We start from the raw sequence: 25,298 nt of genomic DNA on the forward strand, positions 1-25,298 counted from the left end.
GTTGAGATGTCGACTGTCCTCTCTGCTACGCTCTGCCTCAGGGGAACGAGAGCATCGGCCCCAAAGCCGACAACAGTTGCAGATATTGACTGAGGCAACAGTCACTGAATGCTGCTTAGATCTGAGGCTCAGCTAACTCAACACAGCTAGGATAGCTACTTATGTATTAGGATATTTAATATTAAGGTAATAAAATGGTGGTGAAGGTGTGGCTATTGGGGGAAGCTGGAGGCTACGTTTAAAAAATATAGTAGCAGCAGTAGTAGTAATAGTAGTAGTAGTAGTAGTAATAGTAGTAGTAGTAGTAGTAATAGTAGCAGTAGTAGTAATAGTAACAGCAAGAGAGTATTACCTGAGCTTAAACTCAACATCTTAACTCTTCTCTCAGACAAATACAGAAACAAGAACTCTGTAACCACCACTACATCACGTCTGTAACCTCAACTATTCACAGACACATTAATGTAGTGATTTTGTAAGATACTTTATGTCGTAATACAAAACTGAGAACTGTATTCCAACACTTTCCACTGAGAGTAAAATACAGTACAGGTACATTACATAACTTATCATAATTATTCACTGTAACAAAACGCGTTCTGTAATTTGTTTAATGTACAAGCTGTATTGGGCATTGGTTACATAATTACTGTATTATCATGTATCTGTACTCAACTTTCTTCCCAGATAAATACATTAATATTTTGCTGTATTTTACGTAATTTACTGTACCAAACACGTTAAGTTACCCAGTAATTCACATTTTCTCATCTAACGAAAACAAACGTGAAATTGTTAAAAACACAGGATTTTAAACACTAATTAAATTCCAAACACTTTCCGAACATTAAAACATTGTGGTGGTTTATGAGACAACGGTGTGTGTGTGTGCGTGTGTGCGTGTGTGTGCGTGCGTGCGTGTGAGTGTGTGTGTGTGTGTGGGGGGGGCACTTGACCTGGATCCCGCTTGACCGACCTCCGGCACACCACTTCTCTCAACACACACAAAGTCGTGCACACACACACAGTCGTACACACACACAGTCGTACACACAAAATAACAGTCACAGCTTAACATTCTTACAGACAATTCAATCCAGTTAGGTCCAGTTACTTCCATGAGATGTTGAGAGCGTAGTGACCCGACCTGACCTTTGGGGGGTCATTTATTTATACACCCAGGTCACACAGGGAAATATCAGGTCCCAGAAGGTGTGTTGAGACGCCCGGCAGCGGTGTGTGTGTGGGGAGGTGAAGCGACTACACAAAGATGGATATTTCTATAAGACGGTCGAATCTTTTTCATATAGTCCGTTAAATGAAGGCTTTACGTACACTGGACCTCGATATAACGTACTACCCTCCTCACTGTAGCACATAAAAATTATATACTAACAACCGATAATTCGATATATGAAGCACAATTGGTACATTAAAACAGTCCGTTTGTCTGTTACTCGGCCGCTGTTACCAACCCGTTTTTATACGGACATTAACAGAAGACGCTTTATACGGAGTCAATTTTCGTTTTTTATTAAGGCTTCAGGATTAATTGGTCAAGGCTACTTATACTTTACACTTAAACCGCTACTTATACTTTACACTTAGCCTGTTCTACTTTAGTTACACATGTACCATTACATGTACTTATACTTAAACCAATACTCACTTATATTACTTAACACACTTCATGACAGTAACAGACGGGGTTAGTGACTCTTTAACCTACATGGCAATACTACTTTAACCTTTAACATCTGGCAACACTGCTGTTTCCCAGAAGTGTCCTGAAGGGAGATATTCGAGGAGGAGGGTTGAGATCAAGAAGGTGTAGCTTGAAGGTAGAGTTAGCAAGTGAGAAAAAAGGTGAGATTTGATAGCAGGTGAGTCATCCCAGGTTAAGAGCAGTACGACAACATTTCCATCACCGGCAACACCCCCTACTGACCTGCCAGATGTAGAAAAACGTCAACTTAGTGACTTACAATCATATTATAACCCAAATACTATTAAGAAACTGATGAATAATATTAAAAACGATGAAAGATTAAGAAGTTATCGGAGAGGAAGCTCAACATAGATGCCGGTCAGCAAGTTGTGACCATCTTCACTTACCAGCAACAGTATAAACCTTTCACTACAGAAAGTGTTAACAAGGTCGAACTTGGGGAGATTAGTCCCTGGAGGTCGGCACACACCCCCCCAGGGTGAAACCTCTTCATTAAAAACACATTTATTGTTTCTTTGTTATATTACGTGGTCATGCTGTAGTACAGTATGGAAGACAGCGGAAATTTGGTTATGAGAACATACCTCCTTGTGCACCTGAAGGTTGGTATAAATTACTACATCATGTGTAATAAATCTTGGCCCAAGACAGAAGAGGACCGGGTACCCTACCTATAAACATTACAACATAAAACTTCATAATAATGTTGTCTTTATGTTGATGTTTATAGAAAACATTAACATAGTATGTGAGTAATGAATGATAACCTAATAAATGAGGTCAACAGTACAGCAATACTCACTAGAAGTGTGTACAGGTTCAGACAGAATATAGATGAACCAGAGGGAGAGGAACTTGTCTGCCTGAGCTGTCTTCAGTAAGGTGTTGTCTACCCTGGCTGTGTCTGGCACCACCAGCCTCCCGTCTACTTGGTCTGGGGTGAACACAACACTCCCGCTTCTTGCACTCGTCGTTAACACAAACAACAAGACGCTCACGACACGAGTAACCGACAACATTTTTACCGACACCATAATTGTTCACGCGGCGGTGGACCACGGCTGACTGAAGCTCCCGCACAGCTGCCCTGCGCTTATATATCGCGATGGTGACCAATTGGCGTCAAGGACACTGTGCTGCCGACACCGTTACTACCCCATCCTACCATATTATACCCCATCCTACCATATTATACCCCATCCTACCATATTATACCCCATCCTACCATATTATACCCCATCCTACCATATTATACCCCATCCTACCATATTATACCCCATCCTACCATATTATACCCCATCCTACCATATTATACCCCATCCTACCATATTATACCCCATCCTACCATATTATACCCCATCCTACCATATTATACCCCATCCTACCATATTATACCCCATCCTACCATATTATACCCCATCCTACCATATTATAATTCATCCCACTATATTATACCCATCCTACCATAATACATACACGCATCCTACCATATTATAAAATAACGACACTGTCACACACCATCATACACCGTCATACACCATCACAACCGTCATACACCGTCACACACCATCATACAACCATCATACACCATCACACACCATCATACACCATCACACACCATCATACCGTCATACACCGTCACACACCGTCATGCCCATCACACACCGTCGCTACACCGTCATACACCATCACACAATCGTCATACACCATCACACACCATCATACACCACTGCCACCACCGTCACACACCATCATACACCATCAACACACCGTCATACAATCATACACCGTCATACACCATCATACACCAACATACACCATCACACACCGTCACACACCATCATAATACAACATACACCATCACACACCATCATACACCATCACACACCATCATACACCATCATACACCGTCATACACCATCATACACCATCATACACCGTCATACACCGTCATACACCATCATACACCATCATACACCATCATACACCATCACACACCGTCATACACCATCATACACCACATCACACACCATCATGCACACCATCATACACATCACACACCATCATACACCATCATACACCATCATACACCATCACACACCATCAAGTACACCATCATACACCATCACACACCGTCATACACCATCATACACCATCACACACCGTCATACACCGTCATACACCGTCATCATACACCGTCATACACCATCATACACCATCACACACCATCATACACCATCACACACCGTCATACACCGTCATACACCGTCATACACCGTCATACACCATCATACACCATCATACACCATCATACACCATCACACACCGTCATACACCGTCATACATAAAGCTTCATTACCTACATCCAAGAACGAGTGAGTCACATCCTTTTCTGATTACTTGTTAGTAACTGATGTGACGCCCATCCTACACCCAGTGTTGCTACACCCTCTGACCTACACCTCCTAGGCTCTTACACTCATGTGATGTATACCATGTTACCTACACCTTCCTACACCCACGACCTACACCTCCTAGGCTCTTACACTCATGTGATGTATACCATGTTACCTACACCTTCCTACACCCTCTGACCTACACCTCCTAGGCTCTTACACTCATGTGATGTATACCATGTTACCTACACCTTCCTACACCCACGACCTACACCTTCGTTATCTACACCTCCGTCTGCTGCTAGTTATGATATTCAGCGTAGTGTCTGCGTTCTTGTACCTTAATGAGTCAGGCCAGTTGATACCCCTCATCTCTTCTCTCAATCCATTGTAATTTCCCTTGTAATATTCGCACCTTGGTCTGGCCTTATCCTGAGCCAGGTAACAGTTAAATCTGAATGACAACACTGTATGGTGACTATATTTAATTTAGTATTTTTTATTACAAATTTTATTTAATATGGATTATTATTATTATTATTATTATTATTATTGTTGTTGTTGTTGTTGTTGTTGTTGTTGTTGTTGTTGTTGTTGTTGTTGTTGTTGTTGTTGTTGTTGTTGTTGTTGTTGTTGTTGTTGTTGTTATTTGTTGTTGTTGTTGTTGTTGTTGTTGCTTGTTGTTGTGTTGTTGGTTGTTGTTGTTTTGTTGTTGTTGTGTTGTTGGTTGTTGTTGTTGTTGTTGGTTGTTGTTGTTGTTGTTGTTGTTGTTGTTGTTGTTGTTGTTGTTGCTTGTTGTTGTTGGTTGTTGTTGTTGTTGTCTTGTTTGTTGTTGTTGTTGCTTGTTGTTTGTTGTTGTTGTTGTTGTTGTTGCTTGTCTTTTGCTTGCTTGTTGTTGTGTTGTTGTTGTTGTTTTTCGTTGTTGTTGCTGTTGCTTTGCGTTGTTGTTGTTGCTTGTTGTTGTTGTTGTTGTTGCTGTTGTTGTTGTTGGTTGTTGTTGTTGTTGTTGTTGTTGCTGTTTCGCCCCCATGTGATGATAACACTAATAAACATATCTGTAGAATTAAACATATTTACTGAAAATGACATAAATCATCGTCATGATATATTAGATAATACAATTTCTTAATTTTAGTTTCTTCTGATAATATATTAATATCATTCACTATTGTATAAATTTACCACCAATGATAAATAATTTTTACATATGATGTTTTTGTTTCATATCAACATTTAAGTCTTGTATTATATTTTATAAGACCTAAATGTTAGTATTAAACAAAAACATTTATTATTGGTGGTAAATTTAGACAATAATGAATGGTATCAATATATTAGTTTGAGAGAAACTAATGTGTAGAAGAAAGTTATTTTGTTGTATAAATAAGGAAGATGACAAGAAATACTTCAAAAAAAGTTTCTTCACAAATGTTTTTTATATTGGTGATATTTATACCTGGCTGGGGAGGAAGAGGTGATGTTTTACTGTACTTATGATGACTTTAATATAGTGAACAATACATGCTATAGTAAACACATGGGGTATATAGGGTGGTTAATATTCCAATTTTCAATATTACAGATTGGCAAGGGGCGACCGAACTGAAGCATCTCAGGGGGCACTACTCAGCCGAGTGTCCTTACTTGGAACTGGCGGACGCTCGCCCCACAAGGGGTCACAGCTCAAGATTGAAGAAGCCGCAAGTCCAGAAAACTGTGAGGGCAAACTTTTACGGAGTGAGAGTTGTGGACTCTTGGAACAATCTACCAGAAAGTGTTGTGACGGCACCGAGTGTGAGCTAATGAGCCGATCAGTGGTGAAGAGGATAAGAGCACAGGAAAACACCCAAACACGACTTCATACAATTTCTTGTCCCCTCTTCGTAACATAACAACTTATGACCTTCAAGTATTGTCATGTCACCAGTCATTTTGGACCAGCCTTCCACCGCGCACTGAAGGCTTTCGTGATGGCATGTGATAAGTGTTCTCTCCTATATCTAACTGCTAATTAGCAATTTTATGAGAACGACAGTGAAGCAATAAAAATATCACGGTGTCCTACCAACATTCATAAAGTACAGAAATTACCCACCATTTCCTTCTATTGCACAGCCGTATCTTCCACTACAGTAGCAGGTAAGCTCCAAATGACTGGGTTATGTTATGCTAGGCTAGGCTAGGCTAGGCTAGGCTAGGCTAGGCTAGGTATACCATAAATAAAACTATTCTTGTATCAAAACCTGAGGACAGCCGATGGACGAATATTTATCGTGAAAAAAATTGGTTTCCATCATATTTTTCAAGTTTTATGGTGATTATAGTGACTGTGATAGTGAACGAGTATCAGTTTCAATATACTGTATCATAGTGAACACCTGGAGTATAATAAGTAAGTAATATTTAAATAACAACATCAACACAGGACTTAGATAATGTTGCCAAGGAAAATCTCGCTCACAGAAGAATTAACTTTTTTTTTAAAGTTTTAGATAGATTGATAGATAGATATTAAGTAGACTCGTCATTCAAGATTACAATTGCTTCAGCGTGTATATGGACAATACAGGTATATGTACAATATCTTTTGGTGAAGAAGATAAAAGTAAAAAAAAAAAAAGTTTAAATAGCGCGGGAAAATTTACCACCTGTTGGTTTGTTATGGTTGGTGACGTCATAAGAAACAAGACTATGGTATTGAAATCTCTCATTATTTATCAGTTTTTATACAGGTTATACTAAGTGTCATGAGTTAATACGTTACAGAGATGTCTTGTGGTTGTATAGTTTGAGTTTGAGGAGGAAAATATTTAGTTAGAGTTTGTATTTGTTGAGTTAATAGTGATGTCTGAAGGGCGTCAGGCCAAAGAATATTACACTTGTTTCAGTATTTCATTGATAACGTTATTTGTGGTAATTTTTATGTTTTTGTGTAGTTAAAGTGTAAAATATAAGTGTGGTTTAGTAGATGTGATTCACGGGAGCCAACGAGGATGTGGACAGAGGTGACCAGGTGTCTTAAACCTGATGAACTCAACTGGGAAGGTGAAGCTTAGGGGGAAACATTTTATAAATATATGCAGGTGAGTGTGTACTGTTCACCTGTAGCAGTAGTCCTTATATTGCATGCCAGACACTTCAGTTTAACAAGATGTCCATCAAGTTGTATTAATGTATGTATCGTTAGTGAAGGGTCTTGTGGTCACCGCCTCAAATGTTGTCTAAAACAGAGATGAGAGTATTTGGTGTTACTATAGTGTGTGGGCTACTATATATTTCAGTTAGGTTAGGTGGTTTTATTTCACTTGTTGCCACTAAACGAACCTCAGGAATATTATAGTTACAGTCAGTAGTTTTGACAATTCTAAAACACTTTTCTTCACTGGTAACTCTGGCGCAAATTACGTTTCAGCGAGATGGTTAACATATCATTATGTATGTTTGTACATGGCAGGACACACCCAGAGCATGGAACAACTATGGAGCCCCTCAATTAGGTTAAGTTGTGTTAGATCCCAAACTATTTTTCCAATGTTTTTCGATGTGTTTTGAGCACTTTTAACCTTGATTTTTATAGCAAATCTCTAGATTCTGAGAAGGGAGGGTAAGGGGGCTTATCTCAGAAACTAGTGATTTGTGCCAGAAATTAAGATCAAATTCGTTCATATTACATCAAAAACCATCGGAAAAACATGGTTTCAACTTTGATTTCGTCTCGTGGCAACAAGTGAAAGTTTACCTCTTATGTTAGGTTGGGTTAGACTCTTTGTAGACCTGACACTGTAATAGCACCGAGTTTGTCTTGTACTATAATCATATATACTGTGTTTACCCTTCCCTCACTTTTTGTACAGTATAGTGCTGTACAGTACAGTATAGTGCTGTACAGTACAGTACAGTGTAGGGGAAATTTCTTACCCGATAAAACTTTCACTGGTAATTATTGACTGCTTTCCCTACACTGATGTTTCATAGAAAATGAATTAAAACATACCACAGCCTCAGTGTGTTTCATGGGCTTTGTCTTAATTTGAGCAAATGTAGTAAAATGGGTTATTTCTATATTAAAGCTACAAATTGCTTTACTAATGACTATTTTACTTACAGAACTATTAACCCCTTAGTTAAATAAAATTGTCTTGTGTTTTTCAAATGAAATATTAGGAGTGGCATCTCCATAGTGAAGGCCTCTTGTGCCCTGGCTCCCCTCTGAGCTGAACAAAATCGTCTAGTTTTAGCCAAATAAAATCATGGTAGTAAAAGGTTATTGTACATCTTGACTATAAGCACGTCTGTATTTAATGGACTATATAGTAGTTCGTTTTATCAAAAGTTTGTTCTTCATACTGTATATGAAACCTTTAGAGCAAGGGTCGGCAACCTTTTGAACACACTGTGCCAGTTTTTAACATTTCTACTGCCCTGCGTGCCAACTATAATCTTCAGTATGCAAATTACTTTATTGTTATTGTATATTGATAAATAATGCTTTCATACATATTTGAAATACACACAATTACATATGAATGGTAAGAAATATAATCAAATACAGTGGTCCCTCGGTTAACGAGCGCCTCGGTTTATGAGATTTCGGTTAACGATTTACCTTCCATAAGATTCTTAACTTCGGTTAACGAGCAATCCCTCGATTAACGAGTTTTTTACGAGCCGACTTCAACATGTTTTCGCTTGCATTTGGCGGTCCACCAGCTGTAGTATTAGTCCGCCAATACAGTAATCGGTTTTAGGGCTTAAATTCCTTACTATTTTAGTAAATATCAAGAAGTTTATACTATTCAATAATTTTAAAAGTTTAATATTAACTTTTTTAGTCATTTTAACAATTATTGAACATAATTGAAGGTAAAGAAACTAGTTTCTGGTGTGCCATCCAGCCTGTTAACACACCAGACAGGCGTTAGTCTCTCTCTGTTTTCAGTGGAGGCAACATCTTGCTTGAGACTCTCTTCAACTAAACGCTTTTTTTCTGTGTTTCCAAGCAAATTATTGGTCATTTTGAAATATATTTTATATATTGACAATATATAATGCAGTGCAGTGTTGATTTAAAGAAAATAATCTTGAATTACACCAAGAGAGCTAAAATTTTATGGGTGAAATGGTGCCATGGGCTGACTTCTCTTCCACTCCAATGCCTTCTCTTCTCCCTTCTCTTCCACCCCCATTCTAATTCCCATCATCATCATCCAGGAGCCTTCTACATACACGCCCCAAAGTAAGTGAACTTTTCTACCTTTTTTGTTGAATTTAGGCAATTTTCGGTGAGCTGGAACCAATTACCCAAAAACCCATTGAAACAATGGTTTCGGTTAACGAGTTTTTCGGTTAACGAGCAACATGCTGGAACGGATTGTGCTCGTTAACCGAGGGACCACTGTACTATAAAATGCTCTCACCATTTTTGTGTGATCCCTGTCCCTGCTTCTCATCGCTCAGCATTGCTATGTCAGGAGTATATCTGGACACCTTAAGTTGCACACACCCCTTGGAGTGATCAGTTGTAAGTCGGCTGTGATGAGAATTGAGGATATTCTTCATGTGTGAAAATATCTGCTCATACAGATATGTCGATCCAAAGGTTGAAAGCAGTGTGAAGGCAACCTTCTTCATGCCATCAAAGTTCTCTGGTAGGGGTTGCCCACCAACTTAGGATGGAGGCATCATGATCACTCACAGTCGTTTCAGGTGATTTATGTAGTTCCGTGAACTTTATTACCCATAATGAAGACGACTTAAAATCGATCAGCTGCATCTCTAGGTCCTCAATTTCCATCCACTCAAAGACAAGTTCACATCACTCTCCTAAAAGTTTTCAGGTTTAATTAAAAAGGAAAACATTGGACCAATATTCTTGAAATCTGACATAAAACTCTGACCTCAGTTCTTGCATGTACACTGTATTCTCTGTAACGTTCACAGGGTGATGTGCCGACCACCCCTTCAGGTGCTTGTAGTTGCAGAAAGTTGTAATATCCACCAAGTAAACTGTCAGGTTTGCAACAAAACCCTTCCAAGTGTGATACAGATCCACAGCTGTTTGTCCAACAGGTGAAGATTAAGGTCACTGAGGTGTTTGGTGATGTCCGAGAGAAACATAAGTTTCACTACCCATTGGTCATCTTCCAGTTCGGAGTATTTTTGTCCCTTTTCTTTCAGAAAGATCCTCATTTTATCAAAGCATTCCACGAACTGTTCTAAAATCTTCCCTCAACTTAACTGCCTAACACTGGAATAAAGGAGTTTGTCTCCATATGCACTATTCATCTCATCAAGAAAAGACTGGAATTGTCTGTGTGTTAGAGCAGATCGTTCAACTCAAAAATTCCAAATTTTTGTCACAGTGGCCATTACTTTATTGTCATCAGAGTTTAAAATTCTGGCGACAGATTTTCTTGATGAATAATGCAGCGTAACTTCAGGATGGGGTGCCTGATTTTATTCTCATTTAGCTTGGCAAATCCCCTGTGTTATCCTACCATAACAGGAGTGCCATTCGTTTAACTCCAAATATTTTTTTAATATCAGCGCCTCTCTCCTCCAAATGATCAATAAACATTTTAACAATGTCATCTCCCTTGGTAGGTGTTAGGCAGCACAGCTCCTCGCGTATCTCCGTCACTGTACCTGGCGGCAACAGCCAAACGTGTACAGTGGTCCCTCGGTTAACGAGCGCCTCGGTTAACGAAATTTCGGTTAACGAGCTGCCTCCCATAAGATTCTTAAATTCGGTTAACGAGCAACCCCTCGGTTAACGAGTTTCTTACGAGCCGACCTCAACATGTTTTCGCTTGCACTGGCCGGTCAACCAGCTGTAGTATTAGTCCGCCAATACATTAATCGGTTCTAGGGCTTAAATTCCTTACTATTTTAGTATATATCAAGAAGTTTATACTTTTCAATAATTTTAAAAGTTTAATATTCAATTTTTTAGTCATTTTAACAATTATTGAACATAATTGAAGGTAAAGTGACTAGTTTAATGCACGGCATCCAGCCTCTTAACACAGCAAACAGGCGTTAGTCTCTCTGTTTTCACTGGAGGTAACATCTTGCTTGAGACTCTCTTTAACTAAACGCCTTTTTTCTGTGTTCCAAGCAAATTATTGGTCATTTTGAAATTTATTTTACATATTGACAATATATAGTGCAGTGCAGTGTTATTTTAAAGAAAATATTCTTTATTTACAACAAGTTTAACTTTGAAAAACACGTGTTGACATTGTTTGAATCCAGCATGGGGCCTAAGAGATCAAGAAAAGCGATTTCAATCCAAACCAAGCAGGAAATCATAAAAAAACATGAACAAGGCATTAGAACAAATGTGCTTAGCAAAGAATATGGCATGACGGCATTAACTGTGTCAACAATTCTTGCACAGAAAGACAAATTTAAAGAAGTGAAAGTGAGAGACAAATCTACAAGAGTGTTTAAAAGTAGAGACCTAATTGCAGAAACAGAGAGGTTACTTCTCATCTGGATTAGGGAAAAACAGATGAAAGGTGATTCAGTTTCTACTGAATTCATTTGTGAAAGAGCCGGGGAGATTTACGAACATTTAAAGGCAGTCAACTTGGTTCTTCAGGCACAGAATTTGAAGATTTTCGGGCCAGCAAAGGCTGGTTCGAAAAATTTAAGAAAAGAAGTGACAATTTCAGTGTTGTTAGGTAAGGTGAAGCTGCCAGTGCTGATAAGGAAGGGGCAGCAAAGTTTTTAGATGAATTTAAAGAACTGATGGAAGAAGAAAATTATTTTCCACAGCAAGTGTTCAATGTGGACGAAACTGGGCTGTTCTGGAAAAAGATGCCCAAAAGAACATTCATCACCAGAGATGAAGCCTCTTTACCTGGGCATGAACCCATGAAAGACCGTCTCACTCTATTGCTTGGTGCCAATGCTTCAGGGGATTTCCGACTGAAGCCTATGCTTGTTTACCACTCTGAAAACCCCAGGGTGTTCAAACAACAGAAAGTGGTAAGAACAAAGCTTGGAGTTTATTGGAAGTCCAACCGTAAGGCATGGGTGACAAGACAGCTCTTTAATGAATGGGCTGTTGATGTGTTTTGCCCTTCTGTCAAGAGCTACCTAACCACCAATAAACTCCCTTTAAAGGCTCTTCTCCTCATGGATAATGCTCCTGGTCATGACCCTGACCTTGCCAGCAATTTGGAGTATCAATTTGACTTTGTGAAAGTGTTGTTTTTGCCTCCAAACACTACATCAATCATACAGCCAATGGACCAGAATGTGATCAGCAACTTCAAGAAGTTGTACATGAAGAAAATGTTCAGGAGGTGTCATCAGGCAACTTCCAATGATCCTGAACTAACACTGAAACATTTCTGGAAGACACAATTCAACATCCTGGAGGCTGTAAAATTGATTGTGTCATCATGGCAAGAAGTCTCCACTAGATCCCTCAATTCTTCATGGAAAGCACTGTGGCCATCAGTAGTCCATGATTTTGAGGGATTTGAGGAAAAAACAGTGTTGGACCAGGAGATTGTGTCCGTTGGTCAGTCATTGGGCCTTGAAGTGGAGGAGGAGGATGTGGAAGAGCTTGTGATGTCTCATGAGGAGGAACTTACTCCTGATGACTTGAAGCAACTGGATGAGATGTTAGAGGTAGAGGCTGACAATGGTGAGGAGGGAATTGAAAGTGATGACCATATGTCAGCTAAACAGTTGAAAGATGTGATTTACTACTGGGAGAAGTTCAGGGAACTGGCTTCAAGGCACCCAGAAGTGGAAAAAACTGAACTAACTTTTTGTCATGTTGAGGACTCAGTGGTCTCCTTCTTTAAATATAAGTTAATGGTGAGGAGGACAGATGCCCCACAGACCACAATTGACACTTTCTTCAGTAAAAGGCAGAGGGAACAAGATGCTAGCCCTCAGCCTTCCACTTCAAGAAGGAGAGAGGATGATGCTAGTCCTCAGCCTTCCACTTCAAGAAGGAGAGAGGATGTTCCTGGTGGAGAATCTGTCAGTCCAGAGGTTCCTGACATTTTCATGGAAGGTCACTCACCTTCCAAGAAGCAGTAAAATGCTTCTCCTCCACCTCCACTTCCTTCTCTTCTCGCTTCTCCTCCTCCACCTCCCACTTCAAATGCACATCATCATCATCATCCAGGAGCCTTCTACATACACACCTCAAAGTGAGGGAACTTTTCTACCATTTTTATTGAATTTAGGCAATTTTCGGTGAGCTGGAACCAATTACCCAAAACCCATTGAAACAATGGTTCGGTTAACGAGCAACCTGCTGGAACGGATTGTGCTCGTTAACCGAGGGACCACTGTATATCAACACACTTGTCAACAGCAATACTGAACACAGTTACCTTTTTTAATACAACAGTTTGCTGTTCTTTATAGCCATGTGCCTCTCTACAGTCCTGACTGCATCAGGCATGTCCTTTATCCTCCAGATGATTGTGTGTTTGTTTGGTAAATCACTAAATAAAACTTGAGAGCTGTTGAGAAAGGCCTCCTTTATATAATACCCATCAATAAATGGTTTTCCATGTTTAGCAATACTACACAGAGAAATTTGTAGCTGGCCTCAGTTACTGCCTTCTTAATTGCTTCAGTCTTGTCTGCATTATCCTTAAACATCTTCTCATGCTTCATGTCTCTTTACACTGCAGGGGTAGAAATTCACCATTTTTTCATGGTTGCCAGCAGGATTACCCGGTAGTAGATGTGAAACCTCCAAATAATGGACTATATGTATACCTATTAGATTATTTCCATTAAATGGACATTTTACTGTATAATTATTAATTTAATATACCGTACAAGTAATATCTCTCTTAGCAGGAATCCCTCAAACCCGGAACTCTCTGATGGCCGGAAGTGAAATTTTCTCGGAAAATCGTTCCCAAAGCTGGAATTTTCCTGAAAATTCTGGCTTTGGGAAAAATTTTCCGAGGGGCACATTTTCCGGAAAATTCCGGGAATGAATGATATTTTTGTGGGTTGGAGAGAGTCGTCTCGTTACCCGGAAATCTCTCATTCCCAGAAGTGCACTTTGTTCCAGCTAATGGGAATATCACTGTATTGTACAGTATACACTACACTACACTAGAGATACAGTACAAAGATTTCTCAATAATTATTGATATAAAAGATCTCATGTCACATTACTGTACTGTACATTAGGTAAATTTCTTATTACTGAACATTAGTTGTAAGTGAGAATTACTATACAGTAGTTGTGACGTATATGAGCCAGGTGTTACAACTGGCAGTGTACAATACTGTACAATATAGTAAATATTGATAGGAATATCAGGGATGCACGGCATCCATAATAACAAGTTCCGGCCGGAGTTGGAACTTGCCGGAACTTTTAAAATGTTGTGGCCAGAACCTGATCTTTGGGGATTATAGCAGCTAAAATTTAGTTCAAGTTGTTTTAAGTACAAAGGTTTATAACATTCACAAGTCCTAATGCTGTACTGTACTATTATCCTTTTAACACTGATCGGCTCGGTAGCCACTTGGGCGATTGGTCACGTCTCAGTTACACACTGTTGGCAAGTACAGCTTTCTCCTCGACTTACGACGGGGTTAGGGACCCAAATCCAGGTCGTAAGTCGAAAATGCTTAAATAATATATAGAAAATCTAAAATGGGCATCTCTTTTTCTTCTCAGCACCACAAAACTCTCCCTTTTAAGCTTGCCAGCCTTTTTAAAGTGAATTACAAATGAATATTTTGTCAGTACACAGCGCAATCACTGACATTGGGACTCTAAAATATGTAATTTGACCTGTGCCTGGGTAGGCTATTCCCTGTAAAAAAAAAATTAAGTGCTGATCAGGCTCACTGCTCTATAGTTATTCGTGGAGTGGCAAATCGCCCTTCTTGAAGATGGGACTCACAGAAGCCACTTTCCAATCACTGGGGACCTTTTGTTCATCCAGGCATTTACAGAACAGGATCTTGAGGGGCTCAACAAGCTCATTGCACAACTCACAGCTGTGCATGAGAAATTTATTATCATTATATATAATTGTAATATTTTTATTTTCTATATATTAAATACATCACAGTGGCCTGTGAGTGACATCATAGGCATAAATGTGCTGATTGGCTGGAAGATAGAGTTCGTGCCTGGAACGGAGTGTGTTCAGTTTTCAAACCCAGAGTGTGTTGGAATATTGTGTAGTGGTGTGGGATGCCCGTGGTGGCAGGCGTTTGGGCGGATTATTCTATTTGGTAAGTTCTTAAGTTCCCATTTGTTGTGAGATACGTGGTCCCCGTTTGATCAGCTATGAGTGTGGGTTGTTTTGAAGTGTAATTTACCATTTTTAATGCCGTTAATACGTGAAGAACCATTAAAAAGGTGACATAAATTTGCTCTATGTATTGAGTAAAACATTCATCATTAATGGCTGTGGTGTTATACAGTGAGCCATAACAGAACTATCACATGTTTCCCCGAGTGTCTCAGTTATTTCTGTTATCATCGTCCATTCTCCCTCTGTGTGTGACGGTGACTGCTGACCACAGACTGGTCTCCTCACTCCCTCCCTTCCTCTCGCCTCACCTCCCCTCGCCTCACCTCCCCTCTCTCTCACGAGTATAAATAAAGAAAATAACGGTACCGTACAATAAACATAATATTACATTCCTTTCACTGTGTCAGCCAATGAAAAGTTATCATAACTGAAGGTATTTTATACTCAATCTTAAAAGGTGATATTTTTATGAAGAGCCAGTATTATATTGTCTATACACTTTATTCTATGACTTACGATGATGACTTTATATGACCAAAATAACAGTCGTGTGAAAGCTTCCGTGATTGTGCTGTGGAATCCAAATTTTTTATGTGTACATAGTGGTGTGACTTAATACTGTACTACAGGTTTATAAACATCTCAGAGGACACAACTCACTCCAGTGGTCATACCTGAAGCTGCTGCCCCACTGGAGGTCACTGCTTGAGCTTGAAGAAACCTTAAGTTCATAAAATTGTCAGAATAAACTTTTTTGGAATGAAAGTTGTGAATTGATGTAATAACTTGCCAAGTACATAAGCATTCTGTAGCCACTATACATGCTCAGTACTTGCCAACAGTGTGTAACAGAGACAGTACTTGCCAACAGTGTGTAACAGAGACAGTAATTGCCAACAGTGTGTAACAGAGACAGTACTTGCCAACAGTGTGTAACAGAGACAGTACTTGCCAACAGTGTGTAACAGAGCCAGTACTTACCAACAGTTACTTTATGGCGCGTGGGTCGGGTCTTGTTGCGTCTCTGTAACAGAGCTTGTTTGGCATTCGGGCCTTCGTTGTTGAGCGGCAGGAATTGGACAGTGACCACATAAGATCATCAAGATCATCTTAGTGATGTGAAAGTGTAAATCGATGTAGGATTTTTAATGTTAGACGTGATTGTATTTTTGAAAACTCAATCTCCACCGAGTTGGAGAGACAACACAGGTCAAGAAGCCTACAACCACAAAATATTGCCATATGACAAAGCTTTTATTTTATATTTTTACGGAGTTGTGGTCACGGCTGTGATAAAGACCAACCAGAGAGTAGTACTGTGCCTCTAGTTAAATCAGGTTATAGTATCATCAGTGACTGCGGAAGAGGTTGTAAATAACTTAGTGAATACAAACTGGCAAGCAAGCTGGAAAGGCACCACTGCCAGCTGAAACCAAGTCGTGTTATGTGCCACAGAGATTTTAAATTTTATTTTGTTTGTGCACTTTCTCATGGACTGAATCTGTGCCTACAATACACCATTCACAGGGAGATACAGTGTACACATTGATAGCACAAAGAGATATAGTCGTCGATGAGAACGGGAAAAGAAAGTATAAGGAAATGCTAGTTAAAATAAAAAAAATTAAAAAATCAACAAGCTTGGCTATCCTTAAAGGCATTCTATTACTGACCCAAAGATAGTTTTATTTTATTTCTCTGTGTTTCTAAAGGTCTGAGTGGGTGTATAAAATCCATTATTCATAGCAAAATGCAGTGAACATAGAGATGGCACATAAATACTGGCAAAGTGAACTGAAAAGAAAAAAACAGAAGACAACTGTAAAGGCAACAGGGGAGGTTTAAGGCCAGCAGAGGGCAGCTAAGTACTGTTCTTTTTTCTTTCATTCTAATTATTTTTAAATAGGTGTAGATCTATATACAGTCTGCCACCCCTAACAACCATGAGTATGATCTGTGATGACTGTAGGGGGGGGGGGGGGATACAGGCCTGACTAATGCAACGTTTAGGATGATGCAAACTGCCATAAAGCATGAAGGCTGTTGCTGGTATTGCCCTGACTGCGTAGTCAAGGTGAATGAGGCTATTGCAAGCCATAGGGAAACGAGTTTCCTAGGGACGAAAATAGATGAAGCTGGAGCCTTTCTGGTTGCCAAACTGGAGCAAGTTGGGAGAGATCCTTGCTAAGACTGAGGGAGTAGCCGACAGAATGGAGGTGGTTGCAAAGAGGAATTATGCTGACGTATTAGGAGGGCCACGGGGGGGGGGGAGAGGTAATGCAGGATCAGAACAGGTTCTACAACAGCTAGGGACTCTAAAGAAGTGTGTCGAAGAAATGAAAATTAATGGACCTACTGTTAAAGAACATAAGAAAATAAGGAGTCTGCAATAGGCCGAGAGTCGAGAGTTACTACCACTCTCTATCATCCATGAATCTATCTTGCCTCCTTTTAAAACTCTCCAGCGTTCCAGCACTTACTACAAAGTTGGTAAGCTTGTTCCACTCGTCCACCACCCTATTTGTGAGCCAGTTCCTTCCCATCTCCCTCCTAAACCTAAACTTAGGGGAGAGGAGGAACAACGCGAACGTCTCCAGTGCAGGAACGATGTAATAGTTTTTGGAGTCCCTGAGAGCCAGGCAGAGGGATCTGAGAGTAAGATAACACACAATAAGATGCAGTTTAAGAATACGTATTTGTACAGAGGTTCTGAAGATGCCATCAACCCCTCAGGATGTGAGGGGTTGGGACAAAAGCAAGGGGACAAGCCTCACCCCCTCAGGATCACACTAGTGAGTGAGGAGGAGAAATGGCGGGTTATTCGGCAGGCAAAAAACTTAGCAAGGAGCGAGGCATCTCGGGGTGTATTCATTCACCCAGATCGCACGGTAATGCAGAGGGAACAGCACAGGAAGCTCCTGCAGGACTTGAAGCAGAAGAAGGAGGACTTTAACTGTGGCGACATCAACTGGAGAAATAAGTTCATCCCAAATGACTTGAATAACCCTGCTACTCTTTTTGTATTAACTCTGAGAGATAATTTTCTATTCCAACATGTTAGAGACCCGACACATTACAGAGGGGAGCAAACACCCAAGCCACTTGACCTCATCATAACAAACAAGGAGGGTATGGTGGCCAAACTGGAACACCTTGCCCCAGTTGGCACCAGTCACCATATAGTGTTGTCATTCAGATTTAACTGTTACCTAGTTCAGGATAAGGCCAGGCCAAGGTGCAAATATTACAAGGGAAATTACAACGGGATGAGGGAAGAGATGAGGGGTATCCATTGGCCTGACTCATTAAGGTGTAGTGGATTTCTCCCCTACAAATGCTGTTTGTCGCTGAGTAGCCGACCCCACGAATTCCCTAGTGTATGCCTCGTGGTCTAGGTCAACCAGCGCCGCCATACATCACGGAGCGGGGATCAACTACTAAGCCACGCCTACCCCCCGCTATTTAAGACCTGACCTCGTGGTGACCTGTCTCTTTCTACCTACACCAACCAGCCAGGAACACCTCCTCCGCCGCTACCTGGTGGCCCTCACTCCTCCTCCGCCTGCCTGGTGGTCCTCGCTCCCGCTGGCGAGCATGGCGACCCACAGGCTGGTCCTCCTCTGAGCATCCTCACCAACCAGCTCTCTCTACATCACGCTTGTAACCATGCTGCCTTCCCAGCACCAAGCTGCATTGTACATCCAATACAACATGTATATAGAGAGCACATTGTGAGTTTCCTTTCTCCATCCCATCCTGAGTGTGAACACAAACATCCTGAACCCCACAAAGGCACAAGAACGCAGACACGACGCTGAATATCATAACTAGTAAAGTGATCCATATGATCGATAAATATATACCCAAGACCAAACCCAGTGCTTCTAGGAATACGAGGGGATCCCTACACATGAACCATGCGGCGGTCGACAAAGTTAAGAAGAAAACCCAGAAATTCAAGACGTGGGTTGGGTCAAATGATGAGCAGGACAGGAGGATGTATGCAAGAGCCAGAAACCAAGTAAAGATAGAGTGTAGAAGGGCTGAAAAGGAGTTCCAGAGGCTGGTTGCAAGCGAGGTCAAGTCAAACCCAAAGGCGTTTTACTGCTATGCAGTCAAAATTAAAAACGCGAGTAGGAGTATGAGACCTGAGGCTTGAAGATGAGATAAGCAGTTGTAAACATAGGCCACACTATTGTTTTGTCCATAATCTACCAAAATACTCGAAATAATAATACCTAGCAGCTGATGGGCAGAACTACGACATAAATATTAAACTTTAATTATTTTGACATTTACAAAGTTTTTTTTTAAGGTCAAACTCAAGTACCCGGTACAGTGTTTGCTGTATTCTCTTCTCTGTTACAGTGTGTATAGCCGACTGTTCAGTATACAGTATATTAGCGAGGCAGATGATGGTGTTTAACAAAATATAACTCCACTTGTAATTTTATTAGAGAATTTATATTAAGTGAGCTAATACATACTGTATATCGTCATTTATATCTACAGGGTAATAATATATTTATGTGTTGGTTGACTGTATTACACTCTACAGGATGTTATACAATGATCTGGTTCATAAAATACAATTGGCTTGTTAATATATAGTTGAGATAATATATTAGGTGAAGCTTGTACCGTTGGCCATAGTGTGTTACCTCTAAGTTATTATAACCACTTTAGGCAGGATATTACACATTTGTTCAACCTAACAAGAAAAAGAGATTCTCAGGGTAAAATATATTTGAGGAAATAATGTTTAGAGTTTACTGGTGTGTGGAAAGTTGCCTCAACGGTTAGTTAAGAACATTATTGGAACCAATTGGTGGCCAGGGCCACTCAGTGAGCCTCACCTACACTTACACAAGTTAGTTAATATGACACTAAAAATAATGACGGCCAGATAAGGTAAGATACTGTGTACTGTAGGTTGCTGTACTTAGTGATATTATAAAGATTATCTTTTGGCGGCTAGATAAGATATATAATGATATTTAACTTATTTGTTATATAGATGTGTTAAACAGTTTTTTTTGGTTCAGATTTGCACTAATAAAATATATTAGATTTTGATACGATGCTTGTGGCTTGGCTCCTTCAGGCAGCCATGATAAGTCATAGTGAGAGCACTAAATAAAATAAAATCATATATAAAATAAAGTTTTTGAGATAATTAAGACAGAATGTTGACGTAGTATGCAATATGTTAGTAGGCCACAGCTGGCACCTCCAGTGAAACTTTGTCGTTATTTATGACTGTGTGCAGTAGAAATCATTTAGACTAATGTATATATACGTAATGGGTATATTTGTTGAACACAATGTAATAAATTCTCTCCAAAAAGTCGCTAAAAGGGGTAGAATGGTATATTAATTGATTTATTACGCTGTGGGAGGGGGCCAGTGTTACCAGACACGAGTGGCTCACGCCCAGTTGTGGGGGGAGAATAATGGGCAGTAATATTCATTGGCTAGTTTCATGTTAAGACGCCTGCCAATTTAATAAAACAGAAAAAGTAAATTCTAATAGGTAGTAGAGGCTGAGTGGACTCTACTTCATAAGCCAGCCCATTTAGACCAACAAGTGGGTATTCTTGTTAACTTCCAAGCTGGTTTTGTAAAGATGATGATGATGGCGCCTTAACAGTACTACATGATAAACATCACCTCAACTTGGCCAGTGTGTGCTGAGTGCCTGGTTAAACCGGGAATGATTTTAGGAAATATCTTCATACTGTTAGAGACCGTTGACTGGCAGAAGAGGAAGGCCTCGGGTAGTTACAAGTCTCGACAGCGGCTGCCCGACCACAGTGACAGTACTGTACTGTAGTGTGGTGTGGGCTGATACCATTAGTGTTGTACTGTACACCATTCCACACCACGGCTGGACTCGGTCATTGAACCATTGTTATTTATGGTTTATATTAACACACTAAGTTGATCTCTGGGAACGTTAAAATTAATTTCTTCTGCTATTCTTAGTTAAGTGAGAAATGCCGTAATAGATACAAGTCATTATCCCCTTAAATTATCCATAAATCTCTAAGTGTAAGCCGTAGGCCTCTCATTGTGGCACCCAGTAACATAAGAGGAGCGGCATAAGAGTTTACTATACAGTTATAACAACTTAAAATCAGTATTAACACCAAGGAAACCTTCTGGCTATTTTAGACGTGCTTCTGGCTATTTTCGACGTGCTTCTGGGTAATGCGGCTATTTTTTCATATAGGGCTAGTGTTGGCGTGGAGAGACGAGAGGGAGGTGGCAACAGTGGCAAGGGAGACGTGAAGTAAACAGTGCACGTGAGAGGTGTGTCAAGCCTCTGCTGGATAATTGACCTTTATTTAAGTGTGATGGCAGGTGTGTAATGATGTACAGGTGGTGGCAAGAGGCGTGTTAGTGGCCCATGTGAACCACAACCAACACACATCAACCATAAACTTAATAAACTGTGGAGACTAAAACACGTAGGTAAGTCTTAACTATGTCACAAACATAATGTTATTGTATTACCAATTTATAATTATCTTTCATAACTACTGCTGTTAAATGACTTAATTAGACAGTGATGATGATTAATAAGGTTTAAATATGACGTAGAGACTGTAGTAGGTAAGGTTTGGTGAGGTAATAATATTGAAGGTCTTCGTCTTGCTAACATTTCCTAGTTTTTTCTTCGTTTATTTTAAGTGACTTTATTATTCAAGAAAATGACGTCTATATTGTACTGAGACTCTGCCTGGTCCTTTTTTATAGATATATATCACACACAAATATATTAGCTCTGGAACTAATAAGTGGCTGGGCTGAAGATGAGAGTATATTGTACCTTCTCTGCTAGGGGAAATGTCTTAGTGCACGTACATAGGAGAACACTTAAGTGAGGTGTTCACTGGGTAACAAAAAATATGAGTGATCTCTCCCTTGTCTCTATATCAAGAGAGAGATGAGCAGGCCAGGTCTGTTATGACTTGGCTGACTTTGCCTGCCCTCTAGGGTGTGAGAAAGGAAACATGTCAGATATACTGTTGTGCTAACATGAGCTGACCTCGGCCACACCTCGCTCGTGCCCCGAAGGAACTACAACCTCAGCCATGTATAATGCCAACAGCTGAGGCACAGTTGAATAATTTGGCATTATACATTTTTGTAAATATTTATACGTAAAAATGCAAATGGTGCTGTTACACCGGCAGGTAAACCTAAAACAAATAATAAACCTCAAAATAAATCATTAACTATGGTGTAACAACCTGACCTAACCAAAGAAACCTAACGGAACCTAACTTTATGTCTAATATGGGGGTCCGACTAATTACCCAAATGTAGCCGCAATGAAGTCAAATAATGGTTTTAATTAAGTTTTCCATTTTTTTTTACTTTGTGACACCAAATACTAGTCGAGAAGTGATTGGCAGTCCGATTTATTCATGTAGGACCATTATTTGACTTCATTGCGGCTACAATTGGGTACATTTGGGTAATTAGTCGAACCGCTAATATGGTTACCCTATGCCAGGAAGTCAGGTAAGGTCAGGTCGGTGGTTAATATTAGTTTAATGGTTACGGCGAGAATTTCGTATTTGGTTATTTAAGATGAATTATTGTTTGGATAGGTTTCAACAGTGATTTGGAAGGCGTGTGCCCATTTCGTCACTGCGTTTGTTCCCATCACCATTTCAAGGCTTTGGACCTTCATAATGTGTTCACTGAAGCAGTGAAGACATAATGGCTGGTTTCCTATCTTTGTCTACATACTGTTATGGTTTTCATTTTGTGCAGACGTAGAGTCTACTGCTAGTGTAGGAACGTCGTGTACAATGGTGGGAAGCAAGTCAGGGCTCACCTTTTTTAATATATCCACGTATACTACGTCGGTAATTTGAGTATCTGGTTTAAGTATTTTGAATTTGTTACCGTGCTCTTTGGCAATTATGAGGAAGGGTCCTGAAAATGTCGGCGAAAGTTTAGAGATTCTTTCAGGTTCTCTTATCATGACAGCATCGCCTATTTTAAGCTTAATAGGCTTAGCATGTTTATGTTGTGTGTAAATCATTTCAGCGCGCGATGCTGCTAATTGTTTACGCACTTTTCCATGGATGTCAATGAAGGTATTTATTTGCTTCTTTGCATAATCATCCATGTTATATACAGGTTGTGTAGGTCTTGTAATATGTCATAGGGTAACCTTTTATCGGCCCCATATATGATATAGTAGGGTGCTTTGCCTGTGAAGCTATTTATTGACCCATTTATTGATGCTGCTTCTTGAGGTAACCAATCCTCCCATGCTACCTGCATTGGCTTCACTATATGTCTGAGTACAATACTGTATTAACGTGTCCAGTCAACTTTTTTCAATAACAGTGTGAAGTGTGTGTGACATCCAAACTGCAAGATTCTGGATGAGTTGAGGTTTATTTCCAAGCAGCTTCCCTCCCGTGGTGTGAATAAATAATTCCCCTGGTGTTCCCTTCCTGTCTGCTTACCATGTTGGCCCACAAACTTTCAATGGGGTTCATATTGGCCCTCTTACTAGGCCAATCTGGCAGCTTCAGGTTGTCTTGGCTAGCAAACCATTCCGGCAGTGTCGTGTGGGGCCACGGGGGGAAGGAAGCTGTTGTGCAACTTTTCAATATACTGTACTGTATTTTTGTGCAGTGAATCGGCTTTTAATTTGGGTCTTGTTCCCTACACCATGAAGGGACATCCTCCCCCAAACACTGCCCGATGGTCACCTCCTCATAAATGTGTGTCTGGTCATATCTGCAGTCATCATGGTCAGTTTCTTGATTAATTAAATACCTAGTGGACATTAATGTTATAGGCAACTTGTTACTCTTGGTACTGTAATTATGTTAAGTGTTATTGTTACTAGTTTTATTATGTAGAGTACTGTATACTTCCTGTCTGTCTGTCTGGGTGAGATATAATGCCTTAACACTCCAGTATAAGTCAAGTGTTAGACTTATAGTATTGTTGAGGACACAAAAACATGGTTCTTGAATACTGTTGTTGTGAGGTGAGGGGGTCCTGGCAGCTGCACTTGTGTGAGCATCTAGGTGAGGGGGTCCTGGCAGCTGCACTTGTGTGAGCATCTAGGTGAGGGGGTCCTGGCAGCTGCACTTGTGTGAACATCTAGGTGAGGGGGTCCTGGCAGCTGCACTTGTGTGAACATCTAGGTGAGGGGGTCCTGGCAGCTGCACTTGTGTGAACATCTAGGTGAGGGGGTCCTGGCAGCTGCACTTGTGTGAGCATCTAGGTGAGGGGGTCCTGGCAGCTGCACTTGGCGTGGCACATCTGGGTGAGGGGTCCTGGCAGCTACACTTGTGTGAACATCTAGGTGAGGGTCTGGCAGCTGCACTGTGTGGTCTGTCAGGTGAGGGTCCTGGCAGCTGCACTGTGGTGTCATGGGGTCCTGGCAGCTGCAGTGAATCAGTGGGGTCTGGCGGCTGCGCGTGTCTGGGTGAGCATCATCTGGTGAGGGTCCTGGCAGCTGCACTTGTGGACATCTAGGTGTCTGCAGCTGCACTGTGTGAGCATCTGGGTGGGGTCCTGGCAGCTGCACTTGCATGTGAACATCTGGGTGAGCTGCGGTGAACATCCCTGGCAGCTGCGTGTGAACATCTAGGTGAGGGGGTCCTGGCAGGTGAGGGGGTCCTGGCATGCACTGTGTGTGGAGACATCCAGGTGAGGGGTCCTGGCAGCTGCACTGTGTGAACATCTAGGTGAGGGGGTCCAACAGCTGCCTTGTGTGAACATCTGGTGAGGGGTCCTGGCAGCTGCATGTGTGAACATCTAGGTGAGGGGGTCCTGGCAGCTGCACTGTGTGGAGCATCTAGGTGAGGGGGTCCTGGCAGCTGCACTTGTGTGAGCATCTAGGTGAGGGGGTCCTGGCAGCTG

The 25,298-nt window shown here is 40.7% G+C and overlaps 3 protein-coding genes and 1 long non-coding RNA gene across 7 annotated transcripts in view; 2 read left to right on the forward strand and 2 right to left on the reverse strand.

The window, feature by feature from the left end:
- Positions 1–2,811, reverse strand: part of LOC121867736 — a 38,677-nt gene extending 35,866 nt beyond the window's left edge. The window contains exon 1 of the mRNA XM_042367796.1: positions 2,532–2,811. Coding sequence (XP_042223730.1) covers positions 2,532–2,763 — 232 coding nt within the window. The 5' untranslated portion in view covers positions 2,764–2,811. The remainder of the gene's footprint in view (positions 1–2,531) is intronic.
- Positions 1–5,814, forward strand: part of LOC121867739 — a 35,424-nt gene extending 29,610 nt beyond the window's left edge. The window contains exon 3 of the long non-coding RNA XR_006089229.1: positions 5,708–5,814. This is a non-coding gene — a long non-coding RNA (uncharacterized LOC121867739). The remainder of the gene's footprint in view (positions 1–5,707) is intronic.
- A 1,130-nt stretch (positions 5,815–6,944) lies between these two features.
- Positions 6,945–25,298, forward strand: part of LOC121867740 (TBC1 domain family member 10A-like) — a 49,574-nt gene continuing 31,220 nt past the window's right edge. The window contains exon 1 of one of the 4 annotated variants that reach the window (XM_042367801.1): positions 6,945–7,208. The gene's annotated coding sequence lies outside the window, so the exon portion shown is untranslated. Of the gene's footprint in view, positions 7,209–21,644; positions 21,867–25,298 lie in introns of those variants that run through there. The other 3 variants (XM_042367798.1, XM_042367802.1, XM_042367800.1) reach the window with 3 other exon arrangements.
- On the reverse strand, positions 24,574–25,062 carry LOC121867650. The gene has a single exon (XM_042367665.1). The coding sequence runs from the start codon at positions 25,060–25,062 to the stop codon at positions 24,574–24,576; it is 489 nt and encodes a 162-aa protein (XP_042223599.1).

This window comes from Homarus americanus, unplaced genomic scaffold (genome assembly GCF_018991925.1).
Source record: "Homarus americanus isolate GMGI-L3 unplaced genomic scaffold, GMGI_Hamer_2.0 scaffold46583, whole genome shotgun sequence".
Taxonomy (NCBI): Eukaryota; Metazoa; Arthropoda; class Malacostraca; order Decapoda; family Nephropidae; genus Homarus; species Homarus americanus.

Coding starts and splice junctions, on each gene's coding strand:
- LOC121867650 (XM_042367665.1), bottom strand. CDS start 25,062: ATGCCAGGACCCCCTCACCTGCCAGGACCCCCTCACCTAGATGTTCAC.